The sequence below is a fragment of the Porites lutea genome, chromosome 9 (assembly GCF_958299795.1).
Source record: "Porites lutea chromosome 9, jaPorLute2.1, whole genome shotgun sequence".
NCBI classification, from domain to species: Eukaryota; Metazoa; Cnidaria; class Anthozoa; order Scleractinia; family Poritidae; genus Porites; species Porites lutea.
The window spans coordinates 13,390,157-13,413,146 of record NC_133209.1 but is presented as its reverse complement, the minus strand read 5'-3'; the positions used below and the strand labels follow the sequence as shown (position 1 = coordinate 13,413,146).

Genomic DNA, 22,990 nt, shown 5'->3' with positions numbered 1-22,990 from the left:
GGTAACCCTAACTGTGAAATTTGCTTGTAAACCAGAGCTATAAGTTTAACCCGCTTGCTAGGGTAGCCCTATAGCTAGCACAAGGGTAACCCTCTCTCCTTGTAAACTGGCCCTAAGTGTTTCATTTCATCAATCCTGTCCAGGTCTTGATGGTATGCTTTCCATCGACAATGCAAGCCACCAAGTTCTTTTTGAACAGAGAATATTTCCTCTGATCTTGATTTCAACGATTCGACCAATCTTTTGTTGGTGTCCACTTCTGCTGATGGGCATTTGATGTCAAATCATTCCTTTGTGAATACTGTTTGAACTCTCCAACTTTTCTTTGGGATTACAGCCACATATAGTCCCACTGAATTAGTAACCTCCAAGATCTGATCTTCGATTATAACAGTTAGTGATTTAATTATGAGACTTTCACTGCCTTTTATTGTACATACATACATGTTTACAAACAATCTCCTGTTTCCTTTGATTGACAGTTTTCTTGCCCAACGCGAATGTTTATCCACTTGGGAATCTTTTAACCAATAGGAATTTTCTGCGCTCAGAAAGCAAGTAAAAACGATTTTCATGGTCCTCTTGGGCAAGCGCTCCCTCTCCCCTCACATGTCTCCCTCGTGCACCCCTTTCTTTCATGTGTCTGCTACTTCCAAGCACCTGCTATGCAAGCTAGCAAGAGATATGCATCTTCAGCGGATATGCATCTTCATCTTCAGCTTTTGCCTATTGGAGTACCCCAAGGCAGTATATTTGGACCTTTATTGTTTTTAATTTATGTGAATGATCTTCCTGACTGTCATCTGGCAAGCGATATTATTCTTTATGCAGACAATACTGTACTCTATTACTCATCCAAAAGCGTCAGTGATCTTGAACATCACATCAATGTTGACTTGGGGACAGTGTCTGAGTAGTTCTCTAGAAATCTCCTGACATTAAATGTATCCAAATGTAATTTTGTTATCTTTGGAAGTCCTCAGAAACTGAATCGTATTCAAGGCATTTCGGTTAAAGTAGAGGGCACTAATATTGAAAGAACACAATCATTCAAATACCTAGGCGTAACGCTTCAACAGTCTATGTCCTGGGCAGATCATGTCGATGTTATCAGTATGAAGATTAATCAGAGAATAGGCCTAATGAGAAGAATCAGGAATCTATTGCCGCTACAAGCTAGAGTTGCCTTGTACAATGCCCTAATCCTCCCTCTTTTTGATTACGGAGACGTTATATGGGGGGACAAGAACAATGAGACCATCATGTCAGAATTACAGATTATACAGAATAAAGCTGCTAAAGTTATGCTGGGGCAACCACCCTGAAGCTCATCAACTGAAGCACTGAAGAGTCTAGATCTGAAGTCACTGTCCACAAGAAGGTTTTTTCATTGCTGCATTGCAATCCACAAGTGTCTTATTGGAGAAACTGATTTCAACTTTAATGTTACTAAAACTTAAGCTGTTCATTCATGTAATACAAGACGCTCTAATGATATTCGCTTACCCCTACCCAGAACTAACTGGGGTAAACAAACTTTTATTTTTCATGCCGCGAATGACTGGAACAGCCTTCCAAATGATTTAAAAGAGTGTAATATTTTATCTATTTTTAAATCCAAGTTAAAAACTTTTTTAAAAGATCTCAGCTAATTTTAAACCTTGATAGTTTTTGTATAATCTATTTGAAGATTTTAAATTTTTATATTTGTTTTACTTGTAAACATATTTTACTTTTTTCTTAATAATTAATTAATTAGTTAGATTAATGCATGAGGGCCCCAGTGAAAACCGCCTTGGCGAGTTGGGCTCCCTCTATAAATATTATTATTAATATTATTATTATTATTATTATCATTATTCAGCGGTGTCCAGACCCTTGTCAGAGTAGGGCTGGTTTTGTAAGGTTGGTTTTGTAAAGTTGGCAACCACTTTTATTTTTGCCACGTGGTGACCAAAATTGTTATTTTGTTGCCAGATGGTACCCATATCAAAAAAATTAATTTCAGACCCTGTTCAGTTTAATTTCATTTCCCCTTATAACATGACATATTTCAGTTAAGATATATCTCTTTGTTCATGAAGTAGAACACAATATCAGCTCCTGGAGCTTTAAATTGACTCTAACTTACGAAAGGGTTGGCAAGGAACAGGTTTTTTATTTATCTATGATTTGACTTTCTGTTAGAAAATGAGGATGTTAAGAGGACCACTTTAAGAGAATTAAAGGTACTTCGCATGCTGAAACAAGAGAACATTGTGGAATTAAGGTTTGTTATAAATAGATATATATCTTTAATTGGAAGGTTTAGTGTGTAGTATTATGGGATATTTTTATGAGCCATGCCATATTTTGGCAAGCCCATAGGGTGAGTCAAAATACAAGAGACGATTAAAAATATCCCATGATACTGTTTCTCCTTAGGTTCCTAAATTTTCTCAGTCCTCTTCCTAAAAAAGTCCAGAGTTCCCATTGAAAAAATCCCGTAAAAAAAGACAAACATCCACACAAGATTTTTTTTCTATGGCGTAAGCGCTCCTCCCCTAAATCCGGGGACTTTTATTTGAAACTGTCAATCAATCTTCCCGCGCGTAATGTAATTTCCGGTAAAAATGCACTTCCGGTTCGCTCTTACAAACAGTTCTTTTAGAAAAAAGGCACAAGAAATAATCCTTAACATTTTCCCCCTCCTGGATTTACATTTGACTGAAAATCCAACACTTCAATCGATCTCTTTTACAAACATAACCAAATTGTTCAAATGTTCCAATAACTGTTCAAATGTTAAAATTCAAATGTTCAAATGTCAAATATTAAAAGGTTCAATCTTTCAGATTTAGACTTAAGAGTCTCTGTCTGACTAAACAAATCATGAACTGTTCAACTGTTCCTACAAGTGTTCATGATGCAAATCTTTACGACTATAGCTAGTTAGTTCACTGTTCCGTCCGGTCACTTAGTAATCTTCAAATTCCAACGGTGAAATTCTGGAAATTGGTCTTCGTTTCACCCCTCCTTTGGTTCTAACGTCTACGACTCGTACTAGTCCATACATTAGCTATACGGGTATGTGCTGCCCAATGGGGTCGTGATTTTGAAGCTCCTAATTTAGAACAGGGTATCCATTTCAGAGGCGTTTCCTGGAACGGGGTATAATATTTTGAACGCACGAAAGCTCCAGTTTTGTAAGCAGCCATTTATCTTCTACTTAAAATTGTTGCTGATTATGAAGAAGCATTTATTTGATGTATAAGTTGAACAAATTTAAAAAAACGGGGCTATTTCAATTTACAAACTTTCTAGAACGAAGTATAAAAATTTGGCCCATTTCTAGAACGGGGTATCTGTTTTAGGGCGAATTCTAGAACGGGGTATAAAAAATTGGCCCATTTCTAGAACGGGGTATCAATTTTAGGGGAAATTTTTTTTAGTATGGGGTGCCAATTTGGAGTCCCAGGCGGCACATACCCACCCAAAAAATACCCAAGTGCGCCCCCCGGGGTCTGGATCAATTACCAACACCACGTCCCCCACTGTTAGAATCTTTGAAGGTTGGAACCACTTTTGCCGGTATCCAATACTTGGCAAATACTCTCTCATCCAACGACTCCATACTCTACGAATCAGTTCCTGTATTCGTCTCCATCGTCTACGCACACTGACTGCCGTCGTATCGACTGTGTCTGGGGCTAGCTCTCCACCCATTTGGCCAATTAAGAAATGGTTTGGGGTCAGCACAGGCTCGTCATTGACATCTCCACTAACCGTAGTTAAAGGCCTCGAATTTAACAAACTTTCGGCTCCAGTAAACATGGTTTGTAATTCTTCATCATTGACATCAAGTTCGTTCAAAATTGCATAAATTGCCCTCTTGGCTGACTTGATCATTCTTTCGAAGACACCGCCAAAGTGTGGCGCTTCGGGTGGGTTAAACTGTCACTCAATTCCTTGGTTGGAAGTAAACCTTAAAATTTTGTCTTGGTCCATGCTATCCACTAACTCCTTGATTTCTCGTGCTGCTCCGACGTAATTACTTCCATTGTCACTGAGCATCAACTAAGGCCACCCTTGTCTAGCCTCCATACGCGTCAGCGCATTTAAGCAAGCATCCGTCTCCAGGAAAGCAGCCATTTCCAAATGACAACAGTGTGTCTGTTAACACACAAGTAAGCAAAGGTAGCGCTTCACTCGTGGTCTACCTCGTCCTTGCATTGTGTAGAATAGTCCTGCAAAATCTGTCGCACAATTTGCAAATGGTTTCTGAGTTATCTCTAATTGAATTCTAGGTAATGGTGCCATTTGTTGTCGTGCTGGACAGCCCCTGAATCTTCGGTTACATTCTGCACATTCCTTGATACATTTCTTCACTTGTTGTCATCCTTGAATCACAAAGTACTTCTCTTGTAAATGGTTTAATGTAAAGTTCACTCCCATCTCGTGACCTTCCCTTTCATGATGATACTTCATGATTAACTTGGTAATGATGTGATTCTTTGGAAGGATGATTGGAAACTTTGAATACTCCATTGGGTCTGGTGTGCTCTTTGGTTTGACTGTTTCCACGTAATAGCTGCGTGCATTCATGCTTAGCTCCTTTTCCACGAGCTGTTCTCGTTTCTCTGATTTAACTTCTTTGTAAGCTTCTGGGGCTTTTCCAAATTTCCTCTCTGGCCACTCATCTTCTCTACGTTTTAGAAATGGGGGCCCATACCACCAGCAGTCATCCTTAACTAGCTCTTGAACTGAAGCTCCTCAAGTATGTCCCTTGATCCGCAGGGTTGAGTTTCGTTGGAACGTACCGCCATTGGTCTGGACTGCTCTCGTCATGAATTTCCCCAACCCGGTGGGATACAAAAGGTTTAAAATTTCGACTCGGTCCTTGGACCCAAAACCCGACATTTTCGCTGTCCACCCAAAATGTGGCCTTGTTCCTAGGAATCTCCAGTGCTGCACATATCTTCAGTGTCAGTCGGAGACCAGTCAGTGCTCCCATGAGTTCTAACCACGGAATGCTCATGGCCTTCAATGGCGCCAACCTTGACTTTGCTGCGACTAATCTTGTGCTAAATGTTCCATCTTCATACTCATGGCGAACGTAGGATGCTGCGGCATAAGCCTTCTCAGACGCGTCACTGAATGTGTGAATAGTAACATCTCGAAGTTCCTTGTCTTCCTTCAGACCTCGTAAAACACGGACCGCACCAAGTTCTCCAAGTTCCCCGAACCATCTTTTCCATTCCATTTTAAAATGATCTGGCAATTCTTCATCCCATCCGAGAGCTTCAATCCAAGCTTCCTACATCAGCATTTTAGCTCGCACTACGAAGGGCGTCAGAAATCAAAAGGGGTCATAAATTGAGGCCGTTTTCTTCAGCACGTTCCTCTTTGTTAATACCAATTCGTCTGGGGGTGGAACAAAGGAAAATGAGAACTTGTCTTCCTGAACAATCCACTCGACTCCCAAGGTCTTCGTCACTGGAAATTCTTTCTTTTCGAGATCCACTTTAGTTGCTCGATCAGCTTCTGGTATGTCCATGATAACTTCAGGCTTCTGAGAGATCCATTTGCAAATGTGAAATCCTGCTTTATCTCCAAGCTCGGTTAACTGCTGTCGCATCTCCTTTGCTGTTTCCACCGTTTCCACTGAAGGCATCAGGTCATCCATATAACAACTGTTCTTCACCGCTTCAGCTGCTAGAGGATACTCTGCTCTGTGATCATCCAAATGCTTCTGCCACACATACTGCGCACAAAATGGACAGTAACACCCTCCGAACACATATCTCAAGAATTCGTAAACTTCTGGCTCCTTGCTCTGATCCATATTTCTCCATAGAAACTGGTGTAGTGGCCTGTCTTCAAGAGTAAGGGCAAGCTGATGATACATTTGACTTACGTCACCCACCAGGGCAACCAGTTCCTTTCGAAATCCGACTAGAATGCTAAACATGTCCACTTGCAGTTTTGGTCCCGGTAACGCTTCGCTGTTCAAACTCTTTCCTTGAAACTTAGCTGACGCATCAAATACAATCTTCGTTTTCGTTGTAGTCTCGTCAGCACGCACAACGGGAAAATGGGAAAGTAACCATTCTTCAGTGGGTGTCGGCTCATCTGGCGGCACTCGGCGGATGTTATTCTTCTCCAAATATTCTTCAATGACTTTCTGATAGGACTCTGCTATTTCTGGATTCTTTGCCAATTTTTGCTCTGTGGACTCCAAGTACTTCTCAGCTAACGGCCTGTTGTTTGGAAGGCTTGGTCGCTCATTCCGCCAAGGAACAGCTACTATGTAATGATCATTCTCGAACTTGATTGACTTGCTCACTTTATGCCAGGCTGCTGTTTCATCAGTAGTCATAACCGGTTTAGGAGGTGTAATTCCCATGGTTTCCAGGTCCCAGAATCTCTTCAACAACGCATTCAAATCATCTGACTGTTCCACTGTCGGTGCCACTTCTCCAAACTGTTGCATGCGAAAAGTATGACACAAACTGGTGTTGTGATCTGCTCCTGTGTTCTCCATATTTATCCTCCCCACTGCCGTCCACCCCAGAGGACAAAGTCGTGCACATGGCTCCTCGGCTCCACTAATCACTTCTCTCTTGGGGTACATCAATATTGATAGTTATCAGTTCCGAGCAACACATCAATCTTTCCCCGACTCGCAAGCTTTGGGAATGGAATGTCTTACAAATGGTTCCAATTGCCCTTAATCCTAACCCAGTCAACTGCTTTCATCCCACCGCAGATTTTCTCAGAAGACTGTACTACAATCTTAGCGTCCTCACTACCGTCAACACTCTCTAATCCAATAGTGAATGTCATTGATGGAAAACGAGCTTCCTGATCATTAGCAACGTTCACAGTTATCAACTCTTTCTCCCCTTTGACTCCGAGCTCCTCAACTACATCTTCATTAACATATGTAGTGTCACTTCCCTCATCCAAGAAACAATTGACAAGAATTCTCTTCTTACCATGTTTCAAGATTGCTGGATCAGTTCGCAGTGCCACCTTTTCTGCTTTCTGTATTTTTAGCAAAGTTGAAATGGTGTTAGCATCCCCCTCCGTGCTAAGCCCGCCGCTTTGTTCTCGAGTTCCTTGTGACAGAATGTTGTCATCTCTGTTTGACTGGATTTCCACGCTTCCTTGAATTGTCCTGGCCAACTGAAGCTGGGTTGACTGGGACTGGGCTCCCTGAGGCCGTGTTCCTTGAGGCTGAGTTTCTTGAGGCTGAGTTCCCAGGGGTCGAGACTGAGAGTTGTTTCCATTTTGATTCCCATGTAACAACCGGTTGTGTCGGTCCCTGCAACCATCAAGGTTACACACCCTTCTTCTTGGGCACTCCCCTCCCAGATGATCATCACCCAAACATCTGTAACAGAGTCCTAGTTTTTTCGCCGTAGCCCATTTTTCCTGAATTTTTCTACTTTTAAAGACATCGCAATTCCATACAGCATGGTCTTCCCCACATACTTTCCATCTTTCCCTCTTTTTGTCATCAGTTCAGTTACCTCCAAAAGACTTACTTCTTCTGTTGTGAAATTTGCCGCTTGAATTTCCTGATTTTAAACCATGTTTAATTTCAGTTGCTTGAATCTGATATTCAGCCTCTTCTGCAGTCCAATCTTTGAGTGTAATCAGAGACTCGACCCTTCTATTTTCTTCTACCCAGCGAATGTATTGAGACAATAATTTCTCTGGCAGTTTTTCAAGAATGATAGTGTACAAAGCTCCCGTTTCTAAATCTGCCGCTCTGTTGTTCTCCTGTAGATTTATCACTGCCCTCTCCAACATGTCTGCAAATTTTTCCACTTCTTTTGAATTTTCCTCTCCGATTGGCTTCAGTTTTATTAATTCGTCTACATGACACTGAATTTCCCTACGATTTCCACCGTATTTTCTCAACAACCTCGACTAAGCAGCCTCATAAGCAGCCTCAGAATATCCTAAACCTTTAATCGTTTCTAAAGCTTCGCCCGCTAAACATGCCTCCAATCTCAACATTTTAAACTGAGCAGACATTGCAGTTGCATCCATGCAACTCGTAAATGTTGCGTTCCAGTGCTGAAATTCAGTTTTGTTCCCGCCAAATGTTGGAATGCGAATTCTTTCTAGGTTATTCACCCCACTATCAACCTTTCTTTGCGGCAAACTAGTGTTAGAGTTACTCGAGTAAGATGGTGGACTTACCGGCCGTGTGTTCCGTGTTACTGAAGTCAAGACGTGACGAGCGGCGCTAGCTTCACCTTCAATTCTTTCGTTTAATTCATCCGCTTCCGTTGTTTGTGTCACAGATTGCCGCCATCACCATCTCTATAACACTTGTTCAGGGAACTGTTTCTCAAAAGTCCCAATAATTAACGGGCCGGTAAAGCTGTTGATGTTTGCATGCAAGATAGAGCTTTCAATGGTTTTGCATCTAACATGACTAAAACTGTAAGTTAATGAAACAAAATGGAGTAGTTTGCTAGCCAGGAACTGCACTCTTATTCTTTATATTTCAATTTGAATAATTGATTTCGGGCTTGAAAAGTTACCTGGGCCCAAGGTCTGTTTTCATCTTCTCTGTTGTATTTTGATGTTTTAATGTTGTATGCTCAGGCTATTTTTGATAAATGTTGACATTTCATTGTTGTTTAGGCAACTTTATTCTTAAGAAAATTATATGGTTTTATTCAGTTCAAGCTTTCGGGAAACGATGCATTTTCTGCCACTTGCGACGTTTGTAGAAAACTGGTCAAACCAGTCCTCTGGAGTACAAATACTGTGAGATATTTGTATTCATTTTAGGCGTTATTTGTACAGTACTCTACTGATAAAAGTTGAATAATAAAACATAATTATATGAAAAGGCTTCTAGCAATGTGTTGACACCCATAATTTTCCATTTCCTTTCAACTCCTCTCTAATAATTTATTAATGAGTCAGTAAGATATGTACATGTAAATAAAGAGGTTCCTGGAAATATGACAAAATGATGTCTGTTAAACTTCTAGATTCGCATAATTGCAATAAAATATAATTACAATAAAGTATAATACAGTGTCTCCTTGTGATAAAGAGGGCCAATATTTTATTTGAGATGAGATGGTCAGTTACTTGTAAAAAGAAACAAGAAAAATTTGGAGTAGCAGGGTGGAAAGAAAGTCAGTTGTACAGCTTGCCCTTTGGGTAGCTGTGGGTAGCATGTATATACTAGCCCAAAAGTCATTTTATACTATCCTGGAAAACAATTTTGATGAGCAGGATTAATAATTGATTATTTATTTAACTAATTAATTACACCATTAGTTGATAAATTACTTGTTCAGTTAATTCAGTGCTGAGTGTAAGAATATCCTGGTAGGGACTGATAATCACTTTGTTACACCATAGCAAGGTGATGAAAGCTCAGTGTTTATTACAAACCTCCTTTGGCAGCGAGACTAGGAAGTCTTCCTTTCAAGTCAACATTATTCTTATGAGTAAAACTTGGCTTGCTTAAAAGGCCTAGACTTGGAAAGTTTTGATGTTACTAGTAAAAGCTTTCCAAGTTTTCCCATTTACACATGTTAAACTTCCCTTCCAAGGAAAACTTGCCTGAATTTGTAACTGGGTTCTTAGATTTATTTAACTTTTGACTTGATTTTTCCTTGTTTGCAGGGAAGCTTTTCGCAGAAGAGGAAAACTGTATTTAGTGTTTGAATATGTGGAAAGAGTAAGTTAGTGTATCTAGAAACAATTTTGTGCATGCAGTACAAATCATTGCGTACTGGTTCTTTAAAACATCATATGACAAGACAGTAATAACAGGATTTAAGAAGTTTAAAAATTTGCTTGTAGAATATGCTTGAATTGCTGGAAGAAATGCCCAATGGAGTTCCATCACACAAAGTGAGGTTAGTCAAAATTAAATTTAAAAAATAAATAAATAAAAAGCAGGGGTCTGATCCTACATGTAGGTTGTTTTTCTCCTCTGTTAACTTCTCAGGGTCTCTCGAGAGTATGGAATGGGTAATTATTAATATTTATGGGTCAAAAGTATAGTATGTAAGTTAAGTATATACTGTTCATGCAGCACCTCTGGCAAAAACAAAGTGTACATAATGTCCACAGTTTAGTTATCGGTATTCACTGATTTATAATTTGCTTCCCATAAACAAGCTACATCGTGTGTCTTTTGGTATTATGCATCCAATTCAAAATGATTGTTTTACCTTAGTTTATTCAGATGCACTTTTATGCTAAGTGCTGAAAGTTTAGTTGCAGTGTTATGCATGCACAGGTTCACCTGATTGGGATTTTTTATTTGTAAATTCCAAGAAATGAAATTGCATTGCATGGGAGAACTACATTGTATAAATCTTGACCTTTCCAATCTTGATTGCCAGAAATAGCTGTCAGCAACCAAAAAAACCACCTACATAGTTTTTAATAAACCTATGGGATTCTTTAGCTGCTAAATCGAACATTATTTATCCACATTCCTCCAAACATTCTTACAAACCTGCTCTCACAACTTCAGTTGTTGTTTTTGTCACTACTTTTTGACTTGTGACCTGATTGGTCTGATCCAGATGACTGGAAGGTTGTACCTTCTCCAGACGCAATTGTCTGCGGACTCTGATGTAAATTACTTCCTGCACTTCCCTGGTAAACCAGTATGGATGTGTTTCTGTGTATTCTTAAGTTCTTTGATCTGGTTCTTAGGAATATTCAAGTCCAGGAAAGTTTGCCAGCCCTACACTTAAAAAAAAAAGTGAGCGGGTTGGAATTATTGCAACACTGTAGGGTCCTAACCGTATTGTTTCTTATGAAACTTAACTACGATTCTGGCAGTTTTTAGTAATTGTTGCTAAAATTTATTGGGTAGTCCACAGACTTGCATTTTGTACTGGTGCCAAACTATGTGATGATATGACCAGAAAAACTCACAAATGTATCTTAATCAGTTGATGGATGGATCGTTACTAACTTAGTCTGTGGTGTCTTGTTTCATTTTCACCCTCCCATGTTTTGTCTCCTTGTGGCAGCTGGTTTGCAAATAATACTAGTATACATGCATTTTACATAATTGACTCTTTTAGAATACATGTAAGGTCACTGCTTATGCTTTAAATCTTCTCTCTCTAGGGGCTATATTTTTCAGCTCATTAAAGCCATTAAGTGGTGTCACCAGAATGATGTGATTCATCGAGGTATTATTCCCATTTTAAAACTTGTCATGATTGTTGGCTCTCCTGAAAATAGTATGTTTGCTTCTTAGGAAGATCCACTTGGCAGAATTGTAGGGGACAGTGGTGTCCTTGGGGTATAATGTCTTGTGCTTGATTAGTAGGATCAATATTTAAACAAATGGTTTTCACTATATTATGAAAAAAGGAAGTTGGGCTGTTTATTATATTCAGCTCATTTCAACTTGAAGCATGTCCAAATAGATTATATATTAGTATTCAGCCTTCAATAGTTACTGTAATGTGCTTTAAAGAGAAATAAGTGAGTTACTGAATATGTTATTTTTGTTTGAAATATTGACAGGACAGTCATGAACACAATTTAAAGTACATTAAATTACTTGAATGGGAAAAGTTAAATAACATCATACACCTCTACCTAGTAGAAAAACCTTTCAGTGCTTGATGCAATTGAAAGGTGGAACACGATTACTTGATACCGCAATGATTGAATTAATCTTATATATTCATTTCTACTTTTTGTTGCCAGATATTAAACCAGAAAATTTGTTAATTAGCAATGATGGCATCTTGAAGCTTTGTGACTTTGGTAAGATAAAATAAAATAAAATTCTTTAAGAAAAAATAGATGAGATTGTAAAAGTAAAAGTTGAAAAGTATTTGTGAATTAAAAATTATTATAAATTGTTGACATGTTATGTATGTTATGCATTTTACTTTCTGTTGCATTGTTAAAAACAGTTTTTTAAATGCTCCTGTCACCCAGCATCATCAAGTGTTGAGTAGAGTCTTACAATCAACTGTTGACTGATCAGTATGTTTGTTTATTATCTAAGCCTGTGGTATGAGGTAATAGAGAGCACATAGGTAATTTTCATTCACATTTAATCCTATATTTATTATAACCGCAGGTTTTGCTAGAGCCATGACTGTTAATGGCAGTGGTCAGTTTACAGATTATGTTGCTACTCGTTGGTATAGGTCTCCTGAACTTCTTCTGGGGTAAGCTAGGAAAACACATGACTTTATAACAGCAACCTCACGTTGTCATGCTTTTATTCTTAATTTTCATATAATTTCTGTGCTTGACACTCAAAATGAAATGATTTCCACACAAGAGGCACAAACTTTAATACCCTTCTTAGAGAGCAATTGATGTGCTCTAGTATTGCTTGGTGGGCCAACACTTGGCCTTTGCACAACACTGTATTAAGGAATCTTGCAGTTTCACTAGAATAAATATGTATAACTTTTAGCGACTAGAATTGCTCTGGTGACCAAAAATGAAAACTTGGAGGCCAGCTGGCCACAAGATTTTTTTCTGAAAGTTGAGCAATGAAGTGCCCTAGTAAACAACACCAGAAATATTGTTATTTTTATGAAAAGTTCTTGTTTTGAAAAGGAAAAGCCCATCAGGCGTGCAAAAACTTAACCACAAGCAGCTGCAACATGGTAATAAAGTCTGTAGTTTTCTTGCTTACTCGCATTTGTTGGTCATAACACAGTAAACATTCCTAAAATATTTTAGAGTGTTCACAGAACCTTTTATTTGGTTGATAGTAATTGCTACAACTCATAAAAATTTGGAAACTATTGCAGGGCACCTTATGGTAAACCTGTGGACATCTGGGCTATTGGTTGTATTCTGGGAGAACTCAGTGATGGCCAGGTAACAAAAGCATCAATACTTAATGTATGGATGCTATATAATAGAGTTGCAATTATATTGATTTTCTTCTAAGTGCTTCTAATAGAGTTCAGGTCATGAGATTGCAAAAATTGGCTCCCTTTGTGTAGATTAATTGTTTCCAACATTTACAATGTGTCTTCTAAGTAGTTATTTTTGTCGATGTTCTTGAAAATACTGTTGATGATAATCTCATGATACTTACTTTATTTTGTCCTTCCTGATAGCCTGTCTTTCCGGGAGAGAGTGAAATAGATCAACTATTTACAATACAAAAGGTTGGTGCATGACAAAAAAGTCATATTAGTTTAATCATGCTATGTTTTGTGAAAGGAAACTCAATAATTGGTTAATTTACTACCTGGTTAATTACTCAGGGTGACTGAGAACAATATTTCTATAGTTCTTACTGCACTAAACCTTTGCTTATACTGTTTGTGCTATAATAGACGCATCAGATACAAATGAAATTACCGTCCCAGGCAGTTTTGAACAATTCAATTTAAGTTCCTTTTATTAGCATTTATCAGGTTGTCAAAACAATGATATAACCTTCGATAGCCAAGCTTGGTCATTGCCATTTCTGTTATTAAAGTAAATTGTGATCAGTATATTACATTTAAAAGACAAGTTTTAGTAAAGGAAAAAGTTTGATGATTTCGTGGGGACTGCTCAGAGCCACCTCTAAAATGTCCAAAAAGATAAAGTGAAAGACATAAAATTTTCTTTATATATGCTTTGATTCTCCAAGATCCTACAATTTTAAGAAATGAGGGAGAAGTATAGAAACCAGTTTTATTACTGAATTTGACAGCCCTGAATTACCAAAACAATTTAATTGTAATATTACTTCATAGGTTTGTGGCAGAGTAGGGGTGTAAAATGGCAATATGTGAAATATTTCAGGTTCTAGGTGCTCTTCCACCTGATCAAATGGAGATGTTTTACAGTAATCCACGATTTAAAGGGCTCAAGGTAAACAATCATCTGATTAGCTGTTTAACATAGGTAATGGGTATATATTTTACAGTACTATGATGCAGAGTCAAAACCAGTTGACAAAAACTTAGGTTTTCAGGGTTTTGCAGAGCTCACTAGTGCTTTCATTCAATTTGCTATTCAGTTATATTGATGACATATATTCTCTATATCATGACATCTGCTGAAACAAAAAACTGCTCATTATTGGGCTGCCCGTGAGGGCAACGCCCAATCAAGAATAATTACCGTATCCATCTATGTCGAAAACAGACAAAATGGCGGGCGGAATACCCTGAGGGCTTTGCGTGTCCCATTCCCCCTTCAGTGGGGCCGATTTTTCGGGAAGGGGACGGCGAACAGATTTAGAAGTCCGTTTTGAAACGAACTCAAAATTATTGCGTGGATTTATTGGCCCTATATCTATGCCAAAAGATTATCAAAATACACTATTCGAATAAGGTAGTTAACCTGCACGGGAGCTGCGGAAACAATGCCCTTCCACGTCCTCACAGGGAAAGCTTCAGCTCGTTGCAATATTCTGTACCTGCATGTGAAAAGTCTTTCCTTTTAATACAAGAAAGGAATATGCTGTTTGCAGATCTTACCGTCAAATAGAAACATATTCACTTGGATAGTTACAAAGGCTTTAAATCCAATATCCGACAGAAAAAAACTGAAACTAAATTTGCTCTGCGAGTTTTAAGAAACAGTTATATAACAGTGTTTGAAACCCAAGAAATTGACCTTGTCACGTTTTATAAGTATTGAACGACAGTAAATTTATTTTCTGTCATGGGCAGAGCTGGATTGAAGGCGGGAAGAGGGTGCGTTATTTGAAGTCCCAGTTAAAAATAATGCCAATCGTTTCTTGTTTCAAAAGGATAACTTACCTATTTTTATTCATAGTGGTAGGAATTACTTTTCAGCCCTGGCTTAAAATGCACAATCGGCAGACCAATGAACCCCCAGCATGGGGGTCTTACTGTGGAGAGATGACTTTTTTTAAAGTGTAGTTGAGGTTCAACCGTTTATTATTTTATGCTTGTTGTGACAATGCACTAAAGGTTAATGAAACTTCTTTCCACAGTTTCCCACCACAATTACTCCTCAGACTTTAGGAAGGAAATATGCCGGAGTAATCAGTGGAATTATGCTTAGCTTTATGCAAGTAAGTGTTTTGGGTTCACATAGGCAGCTATATTGACGAAATAGTCAAGCAGAATATCAACAATTGCATTGCCAAAATAAGGAGGGGTGCCCAAACAAGAAGCTTCCAATATAGCAGCCAGCTCTTACATGGATACTGCTCTCGTGGCTGGCCTACATAAGAGCGCACAATCTGTGCGACTGTCTGGAAACCGGTCGTTTCGATACGAGTACAGTACGCTAGTACTGTTCGATACGGTTTCGAGCAGTGAAATTGCACAAACATTTCGTTCACTTCAATTATAGTTTGTGCGTGAACAAGGAAAACATTTTGGGTGAATATTCTTCGTTCTTTAAGCCAAGGACGTGAAACTATTTACACCTCGTCTGAGTAAGCGTGTATCGAAACGACTTTGAAATGAGCCGTAACCGAAAGTCTGAACGAGCAAATAGTTATCCTTCCTTTTCTTGAAAAATATATTGTTTGTTTGAAGTCCTTTCGAGTAATGCATATTCAAGTTTGCCTTGGGCCGTTAAAACGCTCAAGAAGTACAGATTTTGTCGAAAAAAGGTAGAACTACTCTCTACTTTCTGGAACAACTTTTAGCAACCTGCAACAGCCTGATTTGTTGCAAGCTGGACAGGCTTGCACGTGGGTGGTAAGATGCGCAACTTCACTTTTCAATTCATTTTTCAGCAATGTTACAGAACAAAAGTTGCAGGTTTTTGTTGCCCGTTTTACTTTTCCTTTAGCCTTACATGTGGTTTAATATGCGTAGGCGCCAGGATTCCTGCCGACCCCAAAGGAAATGCAGGCATACTTTGTTGTTCACTCTGTTGAATTAAAACTTACCTGGATGTGTTTTTAGGCAACACTACAGCTTGATCCAAAAGACCGATTTTCAATCATTGATGCTTACAATCACCCTGCTTTTCGACAAGAAAGGGAAACATTTGAAAGTACATTAAAGGACAAAGAGGGAGTTGAAATGAAACATGTCACAAGAAAGAATGACAGTGGTGTTAAATCACGACATTTTACCCATAAGGGAAGCTATTCACATGGTCTGAAACCATCTGAGAGTTCACAAAGTGTAAAAACACAAGCTCCTCAAGATGCAAAGAGTAATGCACATGGAAGTCTTCCTCTTGGCAAAGATTTTAGTGATGAAAAGAAACTCGTGATGCAACAAATGACATCTAAAGAGAAACATAAGGACACAATCGTCGATAATGTGCAAGTCATGAATAGAACTAATGAACATGAACCCTCGGAAATGCCGGATATTTCCTCATCTGTCACTAATGCAGAAATGTCAGACAGTAGTTCTTCATCAGTCAAGTCTGTGGTTTACAGTTCTGCTGATATAAAACCCCGTAATTTTGTTTCGCAAGGTGGCGGAAATAGCAGTTTGTCAAGAACAGGTTTTCAAGCAGAAGAAAGAACAAACAGAACTAATGTTACCCAAAGTGATATAGGTAGTGAAGAAGACTATAAAATGAAGGGTAAATCAGCTGCTATCTCTCACGCCAGTCATCTTGTTGCTGCTAATTACAGCTTTTTTCCTGGAACTGAAGAGTCTGAGTTTGAACAACAAAAGAATCCAAAGGTATTCTGTGAAGGTCAATCAGGCTATGTGTACATTATACTGGACAGCTCAGCATCCTGTGGACATGAACACCTGTCCAGTACGTGCGGTCACGAAGATTGGCACTGAAACCTATCCGATACGTGACAATCCACTTTTAAGACCAGTGCAGCACAGCCTCCCACCTTTACTGACAGAAACCGCTCTAAAATCACCGTTGTCATGTGTGAACAAAAGTCCGATCCGATTGGGCTTTGGTGCCGGCACAAGAGGTCCGTGGTATAATGTAGACATAGCCTTAACAAACGCGACAACGGCAGCGAGAACGGCATTGAAAAAAACAGTAGCTTTATGAACAACTGTGCGCTAGCCTGCGAGCGTTAGCTCTCTATTTCGAGTGGTGAGTAAAGCATGCCGCGCGAGCGAGAGGCGTAGGACCAGGGCGGATAAAGGTTGGGCGGTGAAACGAGCGCGTCCGAGCAAAAAGGTGTGATGCAGTGGACTGGGACTCTGCTTAGAAATGTCGCTTGTTTTCGACTTCGGTCAGGGCTTGCGATGTGGTTTGTACATTAGACACTGCCGCTGTCACTGAATTATGGCAGCTTGATTTATTTTCTTGCACTTCTTCCTCGTTCCTTTGTGCTGGTACGCTGTCTCCGAGAGGCAAATGTTGCTAATTTTTGCGGGAGGTTTAGTTGGGGTAGACAAACATCTCTTTCAAAGGGTTTCTTTTATTACTTCCATGACTCTACCACTGAATTATATTTTCGTTCTGCTACTCGCCAATGTCGATGTTATTTCAAAACAAAAACAACTAAGTACTGTCTAAAACACGAAGGAAAATCTCATCCATGTCATCCAAGGCAAAACTAAATGACAGCGGATCGTGTTTCATTATTTTATAAATGCGTGCAGCTCGCGCAAGGTGAAATTATGCTAATTTCAATCACCATCATCCTTCTTTTTAATTTTGAAAAAAACATCTCATACGTCTTTCTGTTTGTTCGAAACTTCAAAATTAGTTTCCCCTCAGTTTTTACTGTTTACCTTGTTTAGTTTTAGAGAGAAAAACTGAGAAAAAACCTTACAACTAACCTCAATAAATTTTGTTTACATGCGGTTGCCGGATTTGCAGCGCATTGCGCGAATCGCCATGGCGCGTTGCACCCGAGAAGCAAAGTTTGAAGAAGTACAACGCCACTATATCAACATATATCAATCTAATTTTCTGTTATGTTATATAAAATTTATCCCCCTTTAACATATGTAAAAATTGAGGTTAAGAAGTGTTAAGCTTTTGCAAACGAAACGGCGAAAGACGATTAGGTGATATTAAGTGGAAGGAGGAGGTATTCAACACTTTCAAATTAAACTCAAATTTTGGCATTATACGACCAACAAGTTTGACTTCTAGACGTACAGACACAAACATATGAAACTGTTTATTCATATTGTTATGAAACGAATTTATCTATTTAACATTGTAGCCTGAAATTACAGAAAGAAAATAGGATTTCCGGTTTGCAAAAAGGAAAATTTCGCCGGCCTTGAAGCGCACCGGAAGCGCGGAAAGAGCGCTCGTGCCAGTCCTACTCCGCATCACACATTAAATGAAGAGCGGAGCGCTCGTTTCACCGCCCAACCTTTATCCGCCCTGCGTAGGACGGACTTCTCACGCGGTTCCCAAATTGAAAGCTTGCTTGCAGGTTAACTCTGCACGTTCAGCACCCCTTTTTGTTCATGTCTTTGCCGTCACTGAGCGACTACGATGTGAAACTTTCTAATTTCACGTTTATGGTGGCCGTGAACCCAAGACAATGATTTTCTTTCTTTCTCAGTCACAACTTGGATGCAATTTACCTCCACACCAGTTCGTCAACATTTGACAAATTGCACGACGTGGAATAATATTGATGTATTTAAAGAAGCGCGAATTCACTGTGACCTTTTCGCTGCCAACGCCGTCGTGGTTTCTTTAGCTCTCTAACGTTACGTTTAAAATGAGAATAATCTTGTATGACACTCTCACATGCAGTCAGTCAAGAAATGGCTATGCTTCCGGCTAAATACATTGTGGCTATTTCATGGTTTGGATATTATTTTCAGGCTTATGGCTCATCCACAATTGCAGAGGAAATAAGAAAAACAAAATCTGTCATCCTTGGGAAGAAAAAAGACAGAGATGGGTCAGCTTCAGTCAAATCCAGACCACAACAGCATATTTCAAGAAATGAGGTTTGTAACTGTTACTGACCTGCACTGCTGCAGGGCAAGTTTTGTAGGGTAGGCCCGTAATCATCTATGTTGTAAGTTATGTTCCAGTTTTCCTTCCATTTCCTGTAGCCTCTCTAACAATATGTACGACTTGTTGTCTTAGTGTTAAAATTTATTTCCTGCAGGCCTCAGAGCATCAAACCAAACAATCAGGAGGTAATGTTCGACAGCAAGGTAAACCGGTTTTTATATAGCTGACTTGTAACTGAAACTTTTAGTTCACAAAATCAAGTATAGTATAATTATTGCTTTGGTTGAAGTTATTGGTTAGCCGTATTTTATGTTTGCTGTAATTGTCGAAACATAAGCGTTAGTTTATGCCACCTGAAGGACTACTAAATTAAGGACAGTGAGGTTCACCAGGATAATTTTGCTAGAAGTGAGGCGTTTATGCTCTACACACGATTTAAAAGTGCTTCTCAGTCACACATTAACACCAGGAGTAAGGGAGGCTCTAAATACCCTCCTTATCACCTGTAGGAAAAAAACAGCAAATATCTTCCGGTTACTGTGTCAGGGGAAAGGGAGACTGCAAATATGTCGGCCTCGCTATCCCAGAGAAGAGGAGAGATTCTAGTACCCTTGGAACAAACACCACGTCCAGAATGAGATGCACAAGGGAAGGAATGCCTTGAGAATACAGCATGCTAATCTCCCTTTTTGTTGTTGCTAGATTCTGGCACTTCCAGTCGAGAAGAAGCTCTTCAGCCGAATTTTTCCATTCCAATGGGTATGAGCACAGAAAGAAGAGGTTCTAAGTCAGACTTGTCAATACCAAACTATGATTATGGAGCTTCTCATGTGAAACAGCGTCAGGATTCACTGTGGTAATGTTTTCTGTAGATTGTGCAACTCGTTCCAGATGCGACAAGAATGCAGCAAGCTTGTTTCAGTTGAAATTCTTGCCAGCGCTATAGGAGCTACTTCAATTTGTCTTTTTTTAAGCTTACAATCCAACTTCCGACTCCATTCTTACTCCCCATTTTCATACTATCTGGCTGCCAGCCTAACAGCTTTATGGTTTTGAGCGGTTTACAACCTGATGGCCGTTCAACTTGCAAGGCAAAGCTAAAAAGCTCGCAAAGAAAAACAAGTCAGAGTGAAAACGGTAGATTACAACTTGGTTGGTAGCATAACCTCAACAACAAATGTAGCGAATGAACTGTGTTGTCCTTGCAGGAGGCAAGACTTAAGTGGAGAAGAAAACCAACCTAGGAATGTCTCAAGCCAAGAAAAAAGAGACAAGAAGAAAAAGAGGAAAAAACTTCAGCAGGTCAGTTAAAGGTTGCGTGCCTGATTCTCTTTGAAAGTCATGTGTTTAGGAGGAGATAGCTTCTCAAATACTCTGCCGTAGAAGCTTTCTCATTGTGAGGGAAAGGGGGGTGGGGGGGAGGCGTTTACTGCTATCTTTCCTCCACCCTTCACCAGTAAGTTGGCTGTGTTCATTAACTTATTTTCTCTTCTTTGGCCCCTGGCGTGATATCCGGTTGCGACCCTTCCTGCACTTTACAATGGGGACAGCGCAAAAAATCCCTCATATGGCCTATATGGGGATCTGCCGCTGAGCGTAAGGTTTTTGTCCTCTCCTTCTCAAACAGGGTATATAATTTCGCGTGAGTCTGTCCTAAACGAGGTATATAACTTTCGTACGAATCTGTCCTAATAGCTTCAAGACAAGACGGTGTGCATATTATTGTCCTTTTTCCTAAACAACGTAATAGAATTGAGGTTGTTGTCCTAAACAGGGTATGTATTTCTAGGATTTTTTGTTCTAAAATAGGGTCAGGGTTTGAAACCCTGAGCGGCTCACCTATACCTAAATTTTGGTCGAGTACCCCCTGGGGGGTTAGGCTATTCCAGCTTTTGGTGGGAGCAAGGCTGTGGTTGACTTTTCGTTTCTTCTTAGTAGTAGAGGGTCAATAATTTTGTGGTTTTTGTCTGCAGATGTCAAGTTTACCTCCTCAGTCCAAGCATCATCCTTTAGAATCACAAGGGTAAGCAAACTTTTAGGCCTTGTTATGAAAACAGAGTTTATTCAATGCTAGTCAACAAAACCGCGTTTTGAGTCTTTTTTCATTTTGGCCATCCCGGTGTCAAGACGTTAGGTAGCCAAGACTAAAAACCTTCATCTTCGTTGTAATTACACGCCCTTATCCTTAAGTGTGAAACTCTTAACCTCTGAACGTGTTTTACTGTTAGGCGCGGGTTTAATTTATCCCTCATCGATTTCTCTTCGCTCCTGTTACCAACACACTAACCCCTGAAGCAGATTTTTTTCCATCCCTGCCGAGTCTTATCGACGTTTATAACACTTTATGTTTATTGCATTAAAATTCCGAGGGAAAATATATCAATAAAAAAAGGTTTCTTTTTATTATTTTTTCCTTGTAGCGAATTAAGCAGAATGGGAGAGTGGAGTAGAAACACCGAAGTGCAGGTAGAATACAAGAGATTGCTTTATTTTTTTCTGCTGAAAAAGGAAACTGAAAAACTATCCGGCATTTTCTTGTTTGCAGTCTTTTGATATGCGTCCGCATAAAGCCATCGGAAAACTACCTTCCAGTGAAAAGGTACGTTTATATTATGCTACCAGCGTTAACTTTATCCCTGGTCATGTTGAGGCAAGCCTTCTTTATCTCTTAATGAACCGAGTACGTTTGGGGTTTGATTTGAGTGGCAGAATATAACGTCGTTGTTGTCAATTCACTCAGTCCCACGAGTTACAATTTTTCATCTATCGTGACAACTTTCCGTCCCATGCGAAATTGACGGAAAGTAAAAGTGGCTGGAAAGTTTCTCATTGGCGCGATTCATTTTTCCTTCAAATTAACGGGGCTTGAAGAAAAGAGAACCCTGGGTGACTCCCACCAATTTCCCGTAGGATGGAATGTCGTCATGTTTGATCTGATATGGCGCTTTCCTATGCTGAATTTTTATAGTCTTTGTAGAAGAATTTCATTGTGATCTGATGGAATTTGAAGGTTCAGAATAACTAAAAACATTGGCGTCCTTTTATTTATTTATTTGTGTTTTTATATTACAAAACAATGTTTTTCCCTAGCTGCCTTGTTCGTTAAATGCCTCGTTTTTTATTCAGTGTTTTCTTTTGAACAGGCTGTGTCTCACCTTGGGCCACTAACAATTAGTTCATCTCACAAACCTCTTGGAGAAGTTCGCCTTCAGCCTCTTCAGCATAAAAACTTCGCTCATCTAACGCATAACACTTATCCAACCCGCAAACCGCCGGCGGCCAAACGTGAAAGTCCTGAATCTCGTACTTTCGGTGCTCTATCCCCCTGGGCAGGACAATCCGCTTTGTCGCTTCAAGGCCACATTCATAAACAAACGTTATCAGAACCAGTGAATTTCACTTTTCCGGACAGACCTGTCAGTCCTTCTACTGAACATTTAGCGCCCTTACCGAGAAAAACTTCCCGACCTGCGTCAGAAAGCGAAATTGGAAATGAAGATCGAGACACTAAGTTGGGAACTCCATTTACTGGACTGAAACCTCTGACTCCTCCTAAAGAGATAACGACCAAATCAGGAACTCGTGTACCGGATTTAAACAAGCTGGAAGAAACTCCATTATAGCATATGCTCCCACCCGGAAAACACGGCGAACGCCGTTTTACCTGAAGTGTAATCTTGTCGAGGGCGTATATGGTTATAGTCCAATGTTATCCTTGGTTCAAAATGTTTCTTTTTTTATTGTCGTTGACCTTAAGACTATTAATGTTCGCAAAAACACAGTGGAATGAAGTTGAACACACGACTCATTGAACCCCAACATGCACACACCGTTAAACACTTTAATCTTGCTTTGACACATTTTTTTGTGGCTGAACACAGTTTTGCGGGCGGTCAGCGGTAACTTGCGTGACGGCGCGTGTTTTAAATTAGACAGACAAACATGGCGGCGTAAAAGCAATGGTGCACAGAAGACGATTTCTCAAAATCTACTCATTAGAATTTTGTGATATTTGGCCGAATTTTTCCATTTATCGTATTTTAAGTAATGAGAACTTTAAAGTGGAATTTGAACAGACAAATTTTTGTGACACATTTCATAATTACAGTACAATTAAATTATTGATTATCTGAAACCCTTCTGTTAAAATTTGGTCTAATAAGTT

The 22,990-nt window shown here is 39.4% G+C and overlaps 1 protein-coding gene across 1 annotated transcript in view; it reads left to right on the top strand.

The window, feature by feature from the left end:
• LOC140947359 (uncharacterized) overlaps window positions 1-22,856 on the top strand; it is a 27,773-nt gene extending 4,917 nt beyond the window's left edge. Inside the window, exons 4-22 of the mRNA XM_073396433.1 lie at window positions 2,188-2,269; window positions 9,646-9,700; window positions 9,826-9,881; window positions 11,116-11,180; window positions 11,707-11,766; window positions 12,089-12,179; window positions 12,777-12,846; window positions 13,092-13,142; window positions 13,771-13,839; window positions 14,933-15,013; window positions 15,861-16,601; window positions 18,687-18,815; window positions 18,980-19,028; window positions 19,528-19,681; window positions 20,034-20,127; window positions 20,799-20,848; window positions 21,246-21,291; window positions 21,371-21,424; window positions 21,969-22,856. Coding sequence (XP_073252534.1) covers window positions 2,188-2,269; window positions 9,646-9,700; window positions 9,826-9,881; window positions 11,116-11,180; window positions 11,707-11,766; window positions 12,089-12,179; window positions 12,777-12,846; window positions 13,092-13,142; window positions 13,771-13,839; window positions 14,933-15,013; window positions 15,861-16,601; window positions 18,687-18,815; window positions 18,980-19,028; window positions 19,528-19,681; window positions 20,034-20,127; window positions 20,799-20,848; window positions 21,246-21,291; window positions 21,371-21,424; window positions 21,969-22,448 — 2,477 coding nt within the window. The 3' untranslated portion in view covers window positions 22,449-22,856. The remainder of the gene's footprint in view (window positions 1-2,187; window positions 2,270-9,645; window positions 9,701-9,825; window positions 9,882-11,115; window positions 11,181-11,706; window positions 11,767-12,088; window positions 12,180-12,776; window positions 12,847-13,091; window positions 13,143-13,770; window positions 13,840-14,932; window positions 15,014-15,860; window positions 16,602-18,686; window positions 18,816-18,979; window positions 19,029-19,527; window positions 19,682-20,033; window positions 20,128-20,798; window positions 20,849-21,245; window positions 21,292-21,370; window positions 21,425-21,968) is intronic.
• The last annotated feature ends 134 nt before the right edge of the window (window positions 22,857-22,990 follow it).